Here is a 15,277-nt window from a genome sequence, read left to right as displayed (position 1 = left end):
TCCGTTTCGTTGGGTACGACACCAAGCTGGAGGCACTGATGTTGCAAACCCAGTCCCAACACCATTCATGTCACTGGGTTCGAGCACCTATGAATGCACACTTTGCTTGCAAGCTGCTGTGAACAGCAGTTTGAAAAATTATTTTAAATTATTGGGCCCACGCAGAGTACTTAGGATTTCACTAGAATAGTCACAAAGACCACCTCTACAGATCTGTTGCATTAGAATACGACTATCAAAATAATTTCAGGGTTCCTTTGAGCACAACCTGTTGTATGTACAGGGTTGTTCATATTTAGAGTGAACACGAGAATGTGGCACCAGTGTGTCCTTTGAGGCTGTACATCGAAGTGAAGTAGCAGATGAAATGAAGCATCACCTCAACGTCCTTCTGTGCCTGTGCCAATTTGCTTCGATGTGTGGCCGTGTCGGATGTGCAGGTCCCGAGAAGAACGCAGCCATGCGCTTACGTGTTCACCCCTAGTGTGGATAACCCTGTAAAATTTGCACCTCTTGTTTTCTGCGTCCATTGACCCGACAGAAGGAATGTTAAATGGAGAGAGAGGTAGCAGTTTTATGTTCCACACCCAGTTTGGTGCTTCGGCCTTGTTTCTACTGGTCTTTTTCTAGCATGCCATGGATGTGCTGGATTAGGAGTGGCAGTAAGATTTGTTGGAGCTGTTTAATGGGTGGTTGAGTGGAGCCGGCATGTGGGAGCACTTTGTGGTCAAGAATAGCGCTTGTTCATGAACCCTGAAAACACTACTTGTGCCTTATAGCAAGAGTCAGATGGTGATGATGGTTATGTGTGTATGTACAGGCAGGATTAGCCAATCAGAGTGCACCCATCATTACACTCAGACTAGTCTTTATTGCAGTGGTTTTCAGGTGATCTGTAGACCCTTTCCTTTTCCTTCTTCACCACAGCCATCCAGATTATGTCTACTGGACAGAAGTCTCTCCCAGTGATCCCCAATTGGTCCTCTTCAGCAGCAGCCACAGTTACTTTATCCCTGCAGACCATTTCAGGTCCTCGAGGTCCAGTGGCGAACATTGCTCAACCTGATAAGATTATATGAAACTGTGCTATACTCAATTTTTTTGCTGTGATGCTCTGAGACTTTCCGATTAACGTCTTTCTCTAGTGATCGTGAATATGGTGAATTTTAAATAATTAACAAATTTATAGTAAAATAAAGATACTCATGTTTGCTTGAGGCAACTTTCAGCATTACTGCTTCAATTTTGTTCCTGTAGCATATAATTGGTGGTTTTCACAGCAATAGCTGGGTGGGGACTTCCTTAAATATAAGTGATGTTGCCGTCATAGCATGTCATGACCAAAAAACTCATGCATTCATACTATCCAGGTGGGCTTTGATAATATACTAGGTGCTCTCGCTGTCACTTCACACTGGAGGAAGGCAATAAGTCGGAGTGTTTTTTTTTTTTACACCTTTTTGCATTAGAAACCAGGTGCACTGATCCATCATTCTTCTAGAAATTCCAGCGCAAACAAACAGTGTCAAAGTATGCACCGCAAGTTAGTGTGTAGGCGGCAGATTTTAAGTGAGGGCCAGCAGCTAGTGGATATGCACATAAGTGACAGCTCTTTCGCAATTCTGTTCACTGCATTAGCATGATTCCTAAAAGCCGAGACATTTAGAAGCCAAGACCTTCATAGAGAAAGGAAATTTGGCAGACACACACCATATTGTGCTTGGGAAGCTCACAAGGCAATTGGTGTTGATGGAAAACTCCGTGGTGAAGTCACCCATATGACAATGTGCTCAAAACTGTGATTGAGAGATGCTGCTGGGTTTTGACTGTCACACAAACTGTCCAAGGAGTTGTCGATTTGGAGGAATATTATTTCTATGAAGCAAGCGGCTCTTGAAGTAAAGGCATGTGCTAGTGTGTGGTTGTGTAACAAGCAATAAGTGAACAGGTAAAGTACCGGCAGAAATCTAGAAAAAAAAAATGTGCACACTGTGCAGGCTGGCAGTGGTTTGCGTGGGATGCACTACCTGGTGAAGAGCTGCTGTTCTGGAGCCTGCGCGACCTGCGTCGGCAAAACCTGCTTGACCTTTCTGCCTTACTCTAGCGGAGTTCAGGATCCCAATTTCTTGGTGCACGGCACAGCTTGTCTTGTCACCGATTGCACCAAAGCAAATCAATGTAAATATATCCTGCTGGACAGGTGGGCAGTGATTTGAGTTTTGTGAACACTTTGTACAGTACTGAAAATACAGTTTCAGTGCTGTAGCGATAAGGCACACGTTCTGCGGAAAATCCAGGATCAGCGTTGTGAGTGAAAAAGCAGGTGGTCCACCTGCCACATAGGTCATGTGACCTTGTGATGTCATCAAAACCTGCCCACCATGGCAGGTGGCGGTGAAAAATGCGTGCAACAATTCGAGTTCTGTGGACATTTTGTACAGTACTGAAAATAGTTTTGTTCTGAAAATTGTACATTCAGCTTCCTAGCGGCTAGTAGCCTCGAAAAGCCTCCTAGGTTGCCTTTGAGCTAGTCAGAAACCTGTTGAGGGACTTCAGACTTTCTTGCATTCTGCAGGTTTCAATTTTACAGCATGAGATATTAAAAGATTTTTGTGTGGAAATCACGTCATTTGCATGAAATGACATTATCACATGACCTGTACACCAGAGTTCTTTGATATTACTAGTTTTGAAACTTCCCAAGGGTCCATGCATCAAAAAACTGAGTAGGCCAAAATTTGGGTTTTACGAACTGCCGTGACACCTGTGGTCAAAAAGGTAAACTGTGTTTAAGTTGCAAACTTCGAGATAGCGGATAAATGCACAACTGCGTGGCAACAAAATCACTGAAACAGATACATTAACAAAAATCCATACATTTAATAGTCTGAGGGATAAATTATGATGTAAAAGAAGCAAAAAAAAAAAATGCTTTTCTGAAGACAATGGTGACAGCTTTCATCGGATATTTTGTGATTGTGCCACCATTCGTAACTACTCTGAAAGTGGGCCCATGGACTAGTCAGTTTTTGGAGCAGCTTCCCAACTGGTGCGAGCTCTGCAAAGAACTCTGCAGTGGCACAGCTGTGGAATATAACCTACCTGTTGACCTTGGCTGCTGAAAATGACAAAGTATAATAGTGTTGGCAGACAGGGAAGAGCTTTGTCAATGGCTGACATATACCGAGAGAGGTGCACGACCATGCTGTATGGATTTTAATCTGGCATGACCAAAATTGTGGCAACTGCCCGTCACATGGTGACGATGACAACCTGTACGCGCTCCCACTGTAGAAGTTAATTTTTAAATGTTGAACAATGCTGTGTTGCTTACCGTGGTAATGACTCAAAAGTCCTGCGCGCAATTGAACAACGTTTCGAACATGCCCCCCTTTTTTCATTTCATTTTCGTATAACTCGACAACTCACTTAATTTGAATATTGTGTGCGGTCAGGCAGGGCTTCCTTAGTCATCCTTAAATTTAGTGGATAAATAATCAGAAAATCAGAAAAAGTTTGTTCCCCCTCGCATTGCTCATCACTGTACAAGGCATGTCCCCATTTTTCAGTGGCAAGACATAGACCTTTGCTTACTTCCATGGCGTGTCCCGTTTAGCTTGAAAGCATTCAGACATGCTTACTGCGAGGCTGTAGTTGACGTGGCTGCTGGCTATAAGCAGGACTTGCCTTTGATCGCTGCCGGCAGTTGCTCCGCTGTAATCATCATCATCAGCTGCAGCAGCCCGACTACACCCACTGCAGGACAAAGGCCTCTACCATATCTCTCCAATCAACTCTGTCCCATGACAGCTGAACTTCTTTATCTCATCCGTCCACCTAACACTTCTCTTGGTATCCAGTCCGTTACGCTTAACGACCATCGGTTATCTTGCCTTCGCATTACATTTGCTACTCGTGGGAAAGTTCAGTGCCACGAATAGCACCTGTTGCGGTTTGTGCTTGGAATGTTTAGTTCTTTTGTGTATACTTTATAAAGAACATTTTCTGGTGGTTTCTTCTCTGGATAACAAATATCACTTACATCTGCTTTTGTTGTTTTTCTTCACCCGCATGAGCACAGCATGCCAGAATTCGCTTATCCTGAGCTATCCTTGAAATCATGGGCTGGGGTGGCAGATGGCAAGTAGCATTAGGGCACGGGATGCAACAGTACAACTTGCTTGCCACACCAGTGACCCCATAAAGCAGACTGTGTATTCTCAGAAATGTTTTCTCATTCCCTTCTGCTGTACACTCGAGCTGCTTCACAAGAGCTTAACATCATCGGCTATAGTCGGATATAACTCAAGAATGAAGCTGAAGATGCCCTTGAAGTTGCACTTGCTGCTTCATTCAAGTTGTATTCGACTGTAGTATGTTTTGTTTGAAAGCGACTCTTTAGTAAGAACCAGGCACGCGAAAATTCAGCATTTTGCACATTCTACACCAGAAGCAAGTGTACACTTAAACACTTTTACGTCCAGGTGAACTGGACACTGTGTGCTGCTGTTTATACAGCTCGTGGTAGTGTACCAGGATTACCAGTTCGATGTACTAAATTTAATTGTTGCGATGATGCTACACCTGAAGAACAAGGACAACCTGCTCTACCATCAGCTGTGGCTAAACGAAACTGACTCAAAGCAATGCTTTCCCGCTTTTAGTGCAGTAGCCCTACTAGGTGCACTTTACAGACTTCGGGCATATGTAAATACATTCCCGACTGAAGCCTCTGATACACTTGCAACAAGCCACGTGGCAGGCAGCAAGCACCACCTGCCACTTGCCATAGTTGGTACTCGGAGCACGCGCAAGCGCCCTCGTAATTGAACTTCGACACTGATTTCATCACACCCCTTATGTGCTTTATGTGCATGTTTGCTATGTGTGGCTACAAAGAGAGAGCAAATCTAAAAAATCTCACGGGGGCAGCAGCACACTAGAAGGGAGGCCAGGCTGCACATGCCACCAAGAGGGACTACCACACCCGTCCGAGTTATACAATTTCCCCAAGATGAAGAATCATTTGAATAAAATGGGCATTCTGTTCAAAGAACAGGTTCACATTGCCTGTCCATCTTGCAAGTTTTCCAAACGGTGCGAAACAACGCTAAACCAGGTAGGTGAAGTGCTACCACACAATATTTCGCACTTAGCCATGCTAAACCATCTGCCAATTTTTTTTTAAGCAAAAATGTAATGAACCAGCACTTCATTGCAGTAATGGTCGCACTGCCAGCCACACCTGCTGCAGTTTCTGAAGTAGGGACATGGTGCTCTGAAAAAGTATACCGGGGTTTCTCATGAGAACTAGAGGAGGGCAGGGCGGTCTGTCGTCAAAATCTAAACGTACAACAAACTTGAAAAGGCACACGAGACATTTTGTAGACATTTAAAACGGCAACATGACGATGAACAGAAGTGCTCCACACGTCGCTGTAGTGATGCTCATGTACAACGCAACCTTTCATGACTTGACATAAATCATTCCGAGGACCTTGCTAAGGCACTGTTCTCTCAGGCTCTCGCACAGAACAGTTACTACTTTTCTGTTTGCACAGAGTGGTGAAAGATAAAACCACCAGAGTGAACATGTAAACAGGAAAAGGAGAAGGAAGCTGCTCAGGTTTCAGTTTAGCACCCCAGCGTCGCCAAATGAACCGTCAACAAATAAGAGCAGCAGCAGACTTGAGGCCTATGCAAAAACCATTTATGTGGTTGCTGAGTGTCAAAGCTTGTTCAGGAGAATAATCAAGGCTTACACTCGGCTCACTTTCTCAGTCAAAAGCGTGGTTGAGTTGCTGGTAATCGAAAAGAGCATCCAGTCGGGAAAGTTACACGAGCAACCGTTTGATTTAAAACTTTTCAGAAATAGGAAAGGAGCAGCATCGACACTGTTGGCCTCGCTTGCCACTTAAAAGAATGTTCAGAATTTTTGCTCATAGTTCGAACAGTTTAGATAATAAAAACATAACTTACACAAAACAACACTCGTTACATATATTACATTTACATATTTCAAGAATGTTTTGATTTTGACCTCAGTATTTCAAGGTTTTAGAGTTGGTGGGTCTGAGCTTGCAAATCAAACCACAAGACTAGCAAATCTTGTGCAGATATGCTTCAAATGTAAATATATATATGTGTCTTGGGCTGTAACAGTTAAAACAATGCCGTTGAATGTTCTCAGAATAAAGAGCAACTTTCTGTGCGTGCATTAACTAGAAAGCTCTTATTCTCCGCTACCCATATACGTTTTGCACATTACATGAATTTTTTTGCACGTTGCTGTGTCCACATGTCCGTGACAGCAGCCCCTTGTAACTTGGTCCACCACCGCTGATCAAATCACACTTGGGCTTGGCTCCAAAAAAAGCGTGTCCGAACATGTCCACACTGATTTGTTGTACCTCTTGCATTCAGGGGTGCCGCAAGCTGCTGTCATCTGCTGGGCAGAGTTGAAAAATATGCGTAACGAACGGTTTGCTACACAACTTCGTACCAGGACCTGCATGCCGGAGGGCTCACTACACTGCTCGATGTGCACAGTTAGCAAATACTGTCAGTCTGGTATGGGCCTTGCAGCCCTGTCTCGACTCTCTTTGGATGGTGGGGGTGGTGGCTCTTCACGGGTATATTCCACCTGAAAAGGTACCAGGTATGGAAGACATTAGCGAGTTTTGGGCGAACAGCCCTGGAAAGGCCACTCGGGAAAAGAAAAGGGGGTGTTTGCAGACTATGTGGCTGACAATGGCAGTACATCATGCATCTGAGCTCGTGCAGGTGTTTCCACACTCACCTGTACAAGTCCTGATAGCAGAGCATATGACAGCATGGCGACCGTGGCCACACCGAATGAGACTAGTGCGTTGAGCCAAGAAAAGGAGAACTCCTCTGTTGATGGCTTCGATGCCCCAGAGTCCCCACTGCTAACATCTGCACAGTGAAGCAAGTATACAATATCACTCTGAGGATGAATGGAAGAAGCTTTGCATATACTTCACAACATTACTGGCGAATTCCATAGCCATTCTACCCTGCACATAATATCTGGCATCACTCAAATAAATTCTCTTTTGTAGTAGTAGTAGTAAAAACATTTATTGTTTCAAAAGGAAGAGCTAGGGAGTAGGGGGTGGGGGAGAGATAGATGTGGAGCTTCAGTGGTCGGTCTTCCCTATTCCAGGATCCCGTTGGCCTCCACCGCTGCCTTGGCCCTCGTCACCAGCATAAGCTGTGTGCTCGGGTAGGAGTCAGTCGGGAGGGCCTCCCACTGCTCTAGACTAGGGCTATCTTGTAACTGTGCAACTAATTGCACAACTCATTCTGAGCAACCTGCAGTTGTTTTGTAGTTTACTGCAGCTACCCAATTCTAACAAGCCCTTGACTGTAATTTGCACCAGACTTCCATGGCCAGAGAAGGCAGGTATGGTATCGTATGTGGGGTTTAATGTCTCAAAGCTGCATATGAGTTATGAAGTGGAGGGCTCTGGATTAATTTTCAGCCACCTGGGATTCTTTAACATGCACTGACGTCGCACAGCGCACAAACATTATAACGTGACAGCATTAAGGTGCCTGTGTCGCGGAGAAGCCAGCATTGTTGACTGTGAGTGAAAAATTTATGAAAAATTCCCACAGAAGCAACCTAGATGGCAGGTGGGCCAACTAGGTCACGTGACCTTGTGATTTCATCACAAGGTCATCACAAGGTTGTGGTTAAACTGATGATCGATCGCGAGAGGTTACTCAGGAAGAGCAACCTGTGTCACACAAGCCCCACCAGTGGCAGCACCTGCGATTATGGGGCAGTGACTCATCGCTTAACCACTGCACCACTGTGCCAGGAGTGGTATGGGGCTCTCAGGGATCTATGAATGTAAAGTAGACAATGACCTATTTCGCATATATGGGCATTAACCCCTTAACTCTAACGCTATCGCTTAAGTGTCCCCTCCAATTTTTGCATTTCACCTCCATCGAAATACAGCTGCTGCAGCCAGAATTCAATCCCGTGACTTTGGGCTTAGGAGCCGAATGCCGTAGCCACTATGCCACCGCAGCGGGTTAGAGGAAAAAATTTTTTTTTGTTTTCAGTTCAAGCAATGAAAACTGTTTTGTATGGGCATTACAGATTGTTGGCTTTGGTGGCATGCAAACAATCTAGGCATGTGAGGTGGTTTGATTTCAGCTAGCATTTCAATAAAATTGCAGTTTTGTTCTTTCAAATTCGGTGTCGTAGTAAACAACGTAATGTAGTGAGCATGATAGCCACGCACAAAGCTACGCACCAGCATTCTGTGAGGCAAATGATAATAAGGTACTCGTTGTGCAGTCTTGGTTTTGTGCTTGATTGCGCATGTCTTTATCAGTTGATTTTGTCAGGCAGGTGTGCATTAAAACGGTTTGGTCCAAAACCATTTTCCCAAGCATTTCACTCCACAAAAGCTCGGCACCAGGCTGGGGCAAAAGCCCGTACCCACTGTGAAACTAGTGGGTGTACCCAGTGGCACCAGAGGTCGAACCCAGCACCTCCCGCATGCGAGGCGGACGCTAAATCACTAGGCCACTGCTTTAGTACAGTGATCTGAAGGCTGCATGGCGTTTCATGCCCAAGATTGCAGTGTTATGCAGCAATATTTTTCTGAAATTAGTGAAGGGATGCAAAGAAAGTCACTGAAATGCCATCTAACAACACAATGGGACAAGATGAGCAGGAACTTAATAAAAAGTATAACACGGCTGTTACGTTTTTCATAGAACCATGAAAAAAAAAAACAAAAAACCCTACTAGCCAGGAAACGCTGTAGCTGGGAAGCGCTCATGAAAAAAAAAAAAAGAAAATGCACATTGTTGCATGCCTTTTTTTTGTGTCTGTTTCATTCACAGTAAGGTCTGCAAGGCTTTGTTGCTCTAGCGACCGCTCACATGCACAGAAAGTCCTAAACGCCCTGTAATGGCTCTCCGTCTACCTCAGCAGCTGTCAGTGGAACGGAGGCAGCAGCAAAGAAGGTGCTGTAACATAGCGCTGCATGGGGCGAGCTCGTGGAGCGGGCAAAGTCTGAGCCGCGTGTGCCCTTCTGCACTATTTTCTCGGCGGCCGCTTTCTTTATTCTACACAATCCTGATCCACTGAAACCTAGAAATTGCATTTTTAAGCCGGAGGCGGCAGGGAAAACGCGGATGACAGAAGAATGCGTTAGAGTCAACCCGCGCAACTACATCTGGTGCAGTGCTGCCCGCAAGGCACCTGTCACGGCATAGTTTTATTTTCGTGCCTTTGGCCATTCACGCTCGCACCGCAGTGGTGATGGAGCTGCACCAATAGCTGCAGCATGATTCGTGCCGTGCTGGGCGTCGGCGTGGGTGCAACACACCGAAGCCACCAAACACGGAGGCGGCAAAGCACCGATGAGTCGTAGAGTTCCCCTTTGGCCTCATTGCCGTTCCGCGCACAGTAAATGCAGGCTGTCAAAATGCGCGCACAGGTTGAATCACCATCGCAAAGTGACATTCATGACGTAGCATGTGGGAAAGCTGCCACAGCTGCGACATAACAGCCGAATTCGTATTTTATGGGTTTCTACGGGAGCTTGGACGGGACTGGCTCATGAAAACGTAGCAACCCGGAAAACGCAGCACCGAGGAGCGTAGCAGCGGAGCTCTAATGTAGGTCCCAACTGCGTTACTTTTTGCAGCATTATATTGTTGCATTCTGAGGAAATAACAAAAATGCAGCTCCAAAGTTATGTATGAAGGCATCACATCACACACGAAACCGTTGCAATAAAGGAAACAGACTTGCCTTTGATAGGAAAGTACCGCTGCATGATTCTAGTGACAAAGGCAGCCAGGTTGTCACATGCCTTGAGGTGGTTCTGCAGGGCACAGCTTGGAAACGGTGCACACAGCAGTGGTGCCAGATGTGCAAAAACAATGGCGTCGAGGGAAGTGGGGCTGGAACAGTAGTAAAGTAATCAAATAAGTGTGCCCCTTCAGCAACATCTAGCAAAAATTCCTTAAGCTACTGGCAGCCATTATGAATAAACCTTTGCGCATGTGAGATAAACAGTGCGTATAGTAGAGGGTTGCAGATTAATGTGGGCATCCAACACAAACTCAAACCTGTCAGCTAGCTATATGGCACACCCACTTTATCTTGAAGTTGCAGGTCTTGAAATATCAGTAATGTTGCAAGTTTTTCATGTTGTACAACAAGGTACAACGAGTAGCGTGTGTTTGACCAGTGATTACCTGTGACCTGTGATTACATCTACTGCTCATGAAGGCAGTTAAGGCAAGTCACTGGTAGAACAATGTTTCAGATGCTGATGTAAAGTGAAACATAGATGAGTCTGTCCATGATGTGCCGTAGTGGGCCAGGCATAGAAAATTCACAATGTAGACAATCAGGCCGCTTCCGAGTGGAACTCCCGTCTCAAAATCAATTACAAATGTAATGAAATTATAATCTGACCTCGGCCTGTTTCTACTGTCATGCTTGAGCGGACATAGCGTAAAACCTCAAATTATATATATATATATTTTTTTACATTTAGCACAGAAAACAACAGCCCCCAGGTGCTTGAAAGCTGGGCCACTCACCTCTGGCCAAAGAAAAATGGTTCCTTCCCAAGCCGCTGAGACAGTGTTGTCAAGCACTCCTGTGCTTCCTTGAAAAGCTGGGCAAAGTAAAGGAAGAGTACCACGTGTGACCCACAGCAGTAATAAAGTGTGTATGTGTGTGCTTGTGCGTACACGTTGTGGGGACGCCTTCGTCCCCTGCGTTCACTTTCCCGTATTGCACCCCCTACGGTAGTTAGCTCCTCCGCAACGCACTCTTCTCAGTTGGGTTACTGTAACTAACAGGGGAGGGCGCTCGCGTCTCAGCGACACCAGCGCCACGGATGTCGTTTTGCTGCGCGCTCTCGGGGAGCTACGGGGTCTCTTCTCCCTGGGTCCCGGATAGCGTGTGGACGTTCACGCGCAAAGCTCCGCTCTTCGTCGACGGGCGCCTCTTGGTCGGAACTTGCTCCCGCCGAGCCCGTCCCGCTCGGCCTCGGAGTTTATCCCTTTGCCCTAGCGTGGGCGAACGTTCGCTCGTAACCTTGCTGGTGAGTCGGACATCCTCGATTCCTCAGTGTATTTTATTGCTAGCTGGCGTTATTGTTGCTATAGCAATAAATGCCGTGTTTGTGTCAGCCAGTGTGTCGTTCCTTTGTTCCCGCAGAGCAAGGCCCGCCATGGTCGCCGTGCGCTCGGTAGCGTACGCGACCACGGGGTGGGGTCCGCGCGGTTTTGAACTGAGTCAGCCGCGCTTAAACGGGGAGAACGTATTTATCCCCTATTTTAAACCCCACAACGTGCACGCATGTCAAGAACAGGGCCTGATGGACTCATTAAAGGGTAGATGTATGAAATATGTGAGAAAGTACCTAGCAAGCTCTCATAGCAGGGAAAGCACTGGGGATTATTTTGTTGCTCTTACTTTCAGAAAGAAAGCAACTCAGTAACCATTCACACAGATAATTTGACATGAAAGTAGATAAAAGACAACACACCAGAGGTAAGAACAAAATCCATGACTTCCGCATGTCTTGTACACTGTTCTGCCACCTGAGCTATAACAGCAGCTGTCCTCCCCTCTTGTTTCGATAAATATGTTTCAAAGTACAACAGAACAGCAAAAGAATAGTAGAAAGTACATGGGAAATAATTCCATGGTGGCACACTGTAAGCAAAGTTCCTTTTTACTCTTTAAGGGGCTGCATCACATATTTGGAGCACAGAGGTTAGAATATCACACACTTCAAACCACAAACTGTGGTCCAAAATGTACAGCTTTTAAGACCGAGAAGGGAATCACGGCAAAGAAAGAAAGGAGCAAGACCACTTTACAGCTAACTAAATGCTGCAGATGGTTAAGTTACACTAATGCAGTCACTCTAGACTATCTGCATGTTTGATATTGGAGCAAGTAACCAAAAGAAAGACTTCTATCCCGCATTACTTCCTGTCTCTGCACTGAGAAGCGCCAGATTAAAGTTCTGGAAGCTGCTGACATTTAGATAAATGGAATTCAAACATGCTGGCCTGTCTGCTGGCATCCAAGCGGTGGCTGCAAAAGGCTTATTAACAGACATAATGCATGCAATACCTGTGCAGCTGTAACATAGCGAAGCTGCATATGCATCTGAAACAGCAGTTCCTGATCCGGTATACAAGGTAAGGATTTAATTAGCAAGCCTGTAGCTTGATTCAAACCTGATGCAGTTCCGATCAACAAAACTAGGATTTCTCCTGTCCCTTCACTCCTATTTAGTAATCCGTGAGGCTGAATCTAGTGTAAGCCAATACAGAATTGGAGAAATATTGCAAACAGCCAGAAACTACAACAGTGGATTCAATTGCTCTTTGAGGGTTATGCACACCACACAGATAGGCACCATTTGGTATACTGCTTGATGCAGCAGAGCACGTACTGCAATCTGAGCTTGCTCTCCTTCCAGGTCGAGGCCTTGCAACCTTGAGTTGAGGACAGCAGTGGCATCACGCTGCATCTGTCCAGGAAGCACGTAGTTGAAAGGAAAGCCCAAGGCCTTGGCATACCAAGGCCTCGTCAGCTCCACATAGTTCTGAGCATCAATCCACCACTGGTACAGCTGCAATGCCCAAAAACAGATCATGCTCAACTTGGTGCAAGGTTTTAACACAGGAAGCTTAGTAGCAGACACTAAGTTCCTTTACAGGAAGTAGCATGTAGCATGATACTGGCAGAAAGCAGACACAACTGTTTCTTCCAAGCTTTCACTGACTAGGAAGAAAACCAGAGCGTCCTTTTCGTAGCACAATTCACTTCGACCCTGTTGTTTTCTGACGTTGACTGTCCTGCACTGTACTTTCATGCGCATTAATTTGTATGTGTATAACCACATAACACAGCTTAGGCTATGTTATGTGGTTATGCATATGTTATATGTTATGCTATATATCATGTGGTATATTGGCATATCTACCTGAACAACATGTGTGCTACACCCATGACAAGGTATAACATAGCTTACTTAGGTTTGCTATGTGGTCGCATACATGGCAAATCACCTATGAAAGTAAAGGAAGGGACAGCCATTTTCGTGACCAAACTAGTACTGCATGTGAGCTGCGTGCTGACTCCAGTTCAGTCCTTCTAATACCATTCATGAGGAAACAAAAACGCACCCTCTTTCGATTCTTTAGTGTGCAATACAAAAAGTGATAACCCTGTGGCAAGAATTGGCATTTTTGACAATGGGGTCATTCAGGATAAGGTGTGCCTTTAAAAGAGACTGTTTGGGCATCTGCACCATCCACATAAATGGTCACAACCCAAGTGAGCGAATGCATGTCTTTCGTGAACAGCATTCATATAATAAAACCTATCAAGTTTATATGCCAAACATTAAATGCCTTCACAGTCTAGCATGGCTGTGGATGCTGTCAGCAATGATGTAATATGCACACCGTTTTTCAGCCTGTACTGCCTGCTAGTGAATGTATGTTCTTATAATTGCTCTACACAACTTATACGATTGTATTAATTGGCGTAGCACTTGTTAGAAACACCCTTAATTTCTACATGCACCTTGTCACGATGCATTCACAAAGGGCAAACAGATGACCTGAGTGGCCTTTCTACCACTTTCCCTCTCAACAAAAAATGGAGCGCTGCAACAGTCAGCTGTCGACACAAGTGCACATGTTACTATTACTGTAATAAAACAACCAGCTCAGAGGTTGGGCTTGTGCCTTTTGGGCTATGTGTTACTGCCTGTGTTTTGTAGTGATGTCCACCATGAACCTATTCCCATTTGCCCACTTATCAACCCATCAGAAGTACTGGCACAATATTAGTGATACATCGCTTACCACACATTAACAATCGATGAAGATGCAGTTATATTGTGATGAGCATTTTAAAAATGTGCCGCAGTTTGTCTCCTTGGATGAGCTAAATAAAATATTTCTAACGGCTGCCACTTTCACAAAGGTCAGTATGTTTTGATGCTTACTTGAGACTGCTGTCACAAAGTCTGCAATTGCCGACAAAGATTTATAGAGATTTCGACAGCACAGAATACCTCACTGTAAGGAGGCAGATACTAGTTTACTTCCCTTACAGTGTGTATTTGGACCACTTAGCCGCCAAGAAGCTTCTTAACTAAACGAAGAAAGACGGTTTGCCATCTGAAAATAAAATGACTAGAAGGTGGCCACAAGTCTCGTACTGCAAAGCCCAAATAAACAAACGCAAATTACAAGAATAGAAAATCAAGCCGTATCTGTAAAGGTTCGCACCTCAAATCAAAAGTACATACCAAGGCAGGCTTCAGTTTATGTCTCAGCATGGCCGCATAGGCCGTTGCGTCCGAACTTTGCTGCGATGTCATTTGTATATCCGCGCTGTAGTTCTGCATACAAGAATACAAAAATATTGAGGGGAATTACGATTGTGAAGTTAAACTGAGCTTCTGGGGCGCAATCAGCATTATGGCGCACACTTGCCTGCCTTCGGAGGTAAGCCACGACGTCTCGAAACTTGGTTAGCTTTGTTTGAGGTCCATGTCGCATCACAGGTAACGATCCTGCAACAGCAACAGGTTTTCAATGCATGACTAAATCGCCAAGATAATTGCCAGGTTAGTGAAGCGCTAGCAAAGCAGCATTTTTCGGTTACGCTGCCTACCGTGCACGCCGTTTTACAGCAGCACTTGGAAGTGGCAGAAAAATCTGCAGATAAGCCGAGCTGGTCAAACTGTTCCAAAAGGTGACGTACCAAACCAGGGCCGACGAATTTCTCTGATCTTCAATGGTGCCCCGGAAAACTTTGCATACGCCTGTGCACAAAGGATGATGGAAGTTTCAGATGAAGCACAGCAGAACTTCCAGGCGCTGCCTAGATATAAACTCGAATCATCAGGCTGGATCGGATGCAAGTGAATGAATTACCATGATTTCGAGGCACGCAGTATCGATGCTGGGCAAGCCCCAGTCTCCTTTCCAGACGTACAGCTCCATCACTTGGGTTATACGAAGCACTTAGGCACCTGCGACATTAACGAACCAGTAGAAAAGCGGAATAGTCCATGCTTCTTGTTCACCGCATCAGCACCGGGTTACACACCTCACCGGAGTGCGTGCGTATGTTTGTGCTGATGCCAGTGTCCTTTTGATCGCTGGCTACCATAGAGTACCACGAGCGACACAAGAATTATTTCGCTCTTAAGTATTAATCTAAACA

The 15,277-nt window shown here is 45.3% G+C and overlaps 2 protein-coding genes across 6 annotated transcripts in view; one reads left to right on the top strand and one right to left on the bottom strand.

Moving 5' to 3' along the window:
• Positions 1–10,576, top strand: part of LOC149342910 (uncharacterized) — a 32,956-nt gene extending 22,380 nt beyond the window's left edge. Inside the window, exons 7-8 of one of the 4 annotated variants that reach the window (XR_016283083.1) lie at positions 1,998–2,178; positions 10,560–10,576. Coding sequence is in view for 3 of the 4 variants with exons in the window: in XM_089545427.1 (XP_089401553.1) it covers positions 928–1,079 (152 nt within the window). In the remaining variant the exon portion in view is untranslated. Of the gene's footprint in view, positions 1–927; positions 1,958–1,997; positions 2,622–10,559 lie in introns of those variants that run through there. The other 3 variants (XM_089545428.1, XM_089545427.1, XM_089545426.1) reach the window with 3 other exon arrangements.
• Positions 4,844–15,198, bottom strand: LOC149342909 (metaxin-1). Of its 2 annotated transcripts, none has more exons than XM_089545431.1 (9): positions 14,986–15,198; positions 14,813–14,873; positions 14,542–14,621; positions 14,355–14,447; positions 12,483–12,662; positions 10,606–10,682; positions 9,806–9,957; positions 6,800–6,936; positions 4,844–6,643 (listed from the first exon to the last, which is right to left on the bottom strand). In XM_089545431.1, exons 1-9 carry the CDS (start codon positions 15,052–15,054, stop codon positions 6,563–6,565), a joined length of 930 nt encoding a protein of 309 aa, XP_089401557.1. In that variant the 5' UTR covers positions 15,055–15,198; the 3' UTR covers positions 4,844–6,562. The 2 variants fall into 2 exon arrangements, with proteins under 2 accessions (XP_089401557.1, XP_089401558.1); XM_089545432.1 differs by having other exon boundaries at positions 14,723–14,873; positions 14,986–15,183.
• Between the last annotated feature and the right edge of the window lie 79 nt (positions 15,199–15,277).

Source organism: Amblyomma mixtum, chromosome 5 (assembly GCF_055824585.1).
Source record: "Amblyomma mixtum isolate Tamu chromosome 5, ASM5582458v1, whole genome shotgun sequence".
NCBI classification, from domain to species: Eukaryota; Metazoa; Arthropoda; class Arachnida; order Ixodida; family Ixodidae; genus Amblyomma; species Amblyomma mixtum.
This window is presented reverse-complemented; position numbering and strand designations above follow the sequence as displayed.

Coding starts and splice junctions, on each gene's coding strand:
- LOC149342909 (XM_089545431.1), bottom strand. CDS start 15,054: ATGGAGCTGTACGTCTGGAAAGGAGACTGGGGCTTGCCCAGCATCGAT. Junction 12,663..14,354: donor ATAAACTGAAGCCTGCCTTG/GTATGTACTTTT, acceptor TGGGCATTGCAG/CTGTACCAGTGGTGGATTGA. Junction 6,937..9,805: donor GCGGTACTTTCCTATCAAAG/GCAAGTCTGTTT, acceptor TTCACTGTGCAG/ATGTTAGCAGTGGGGACTCT.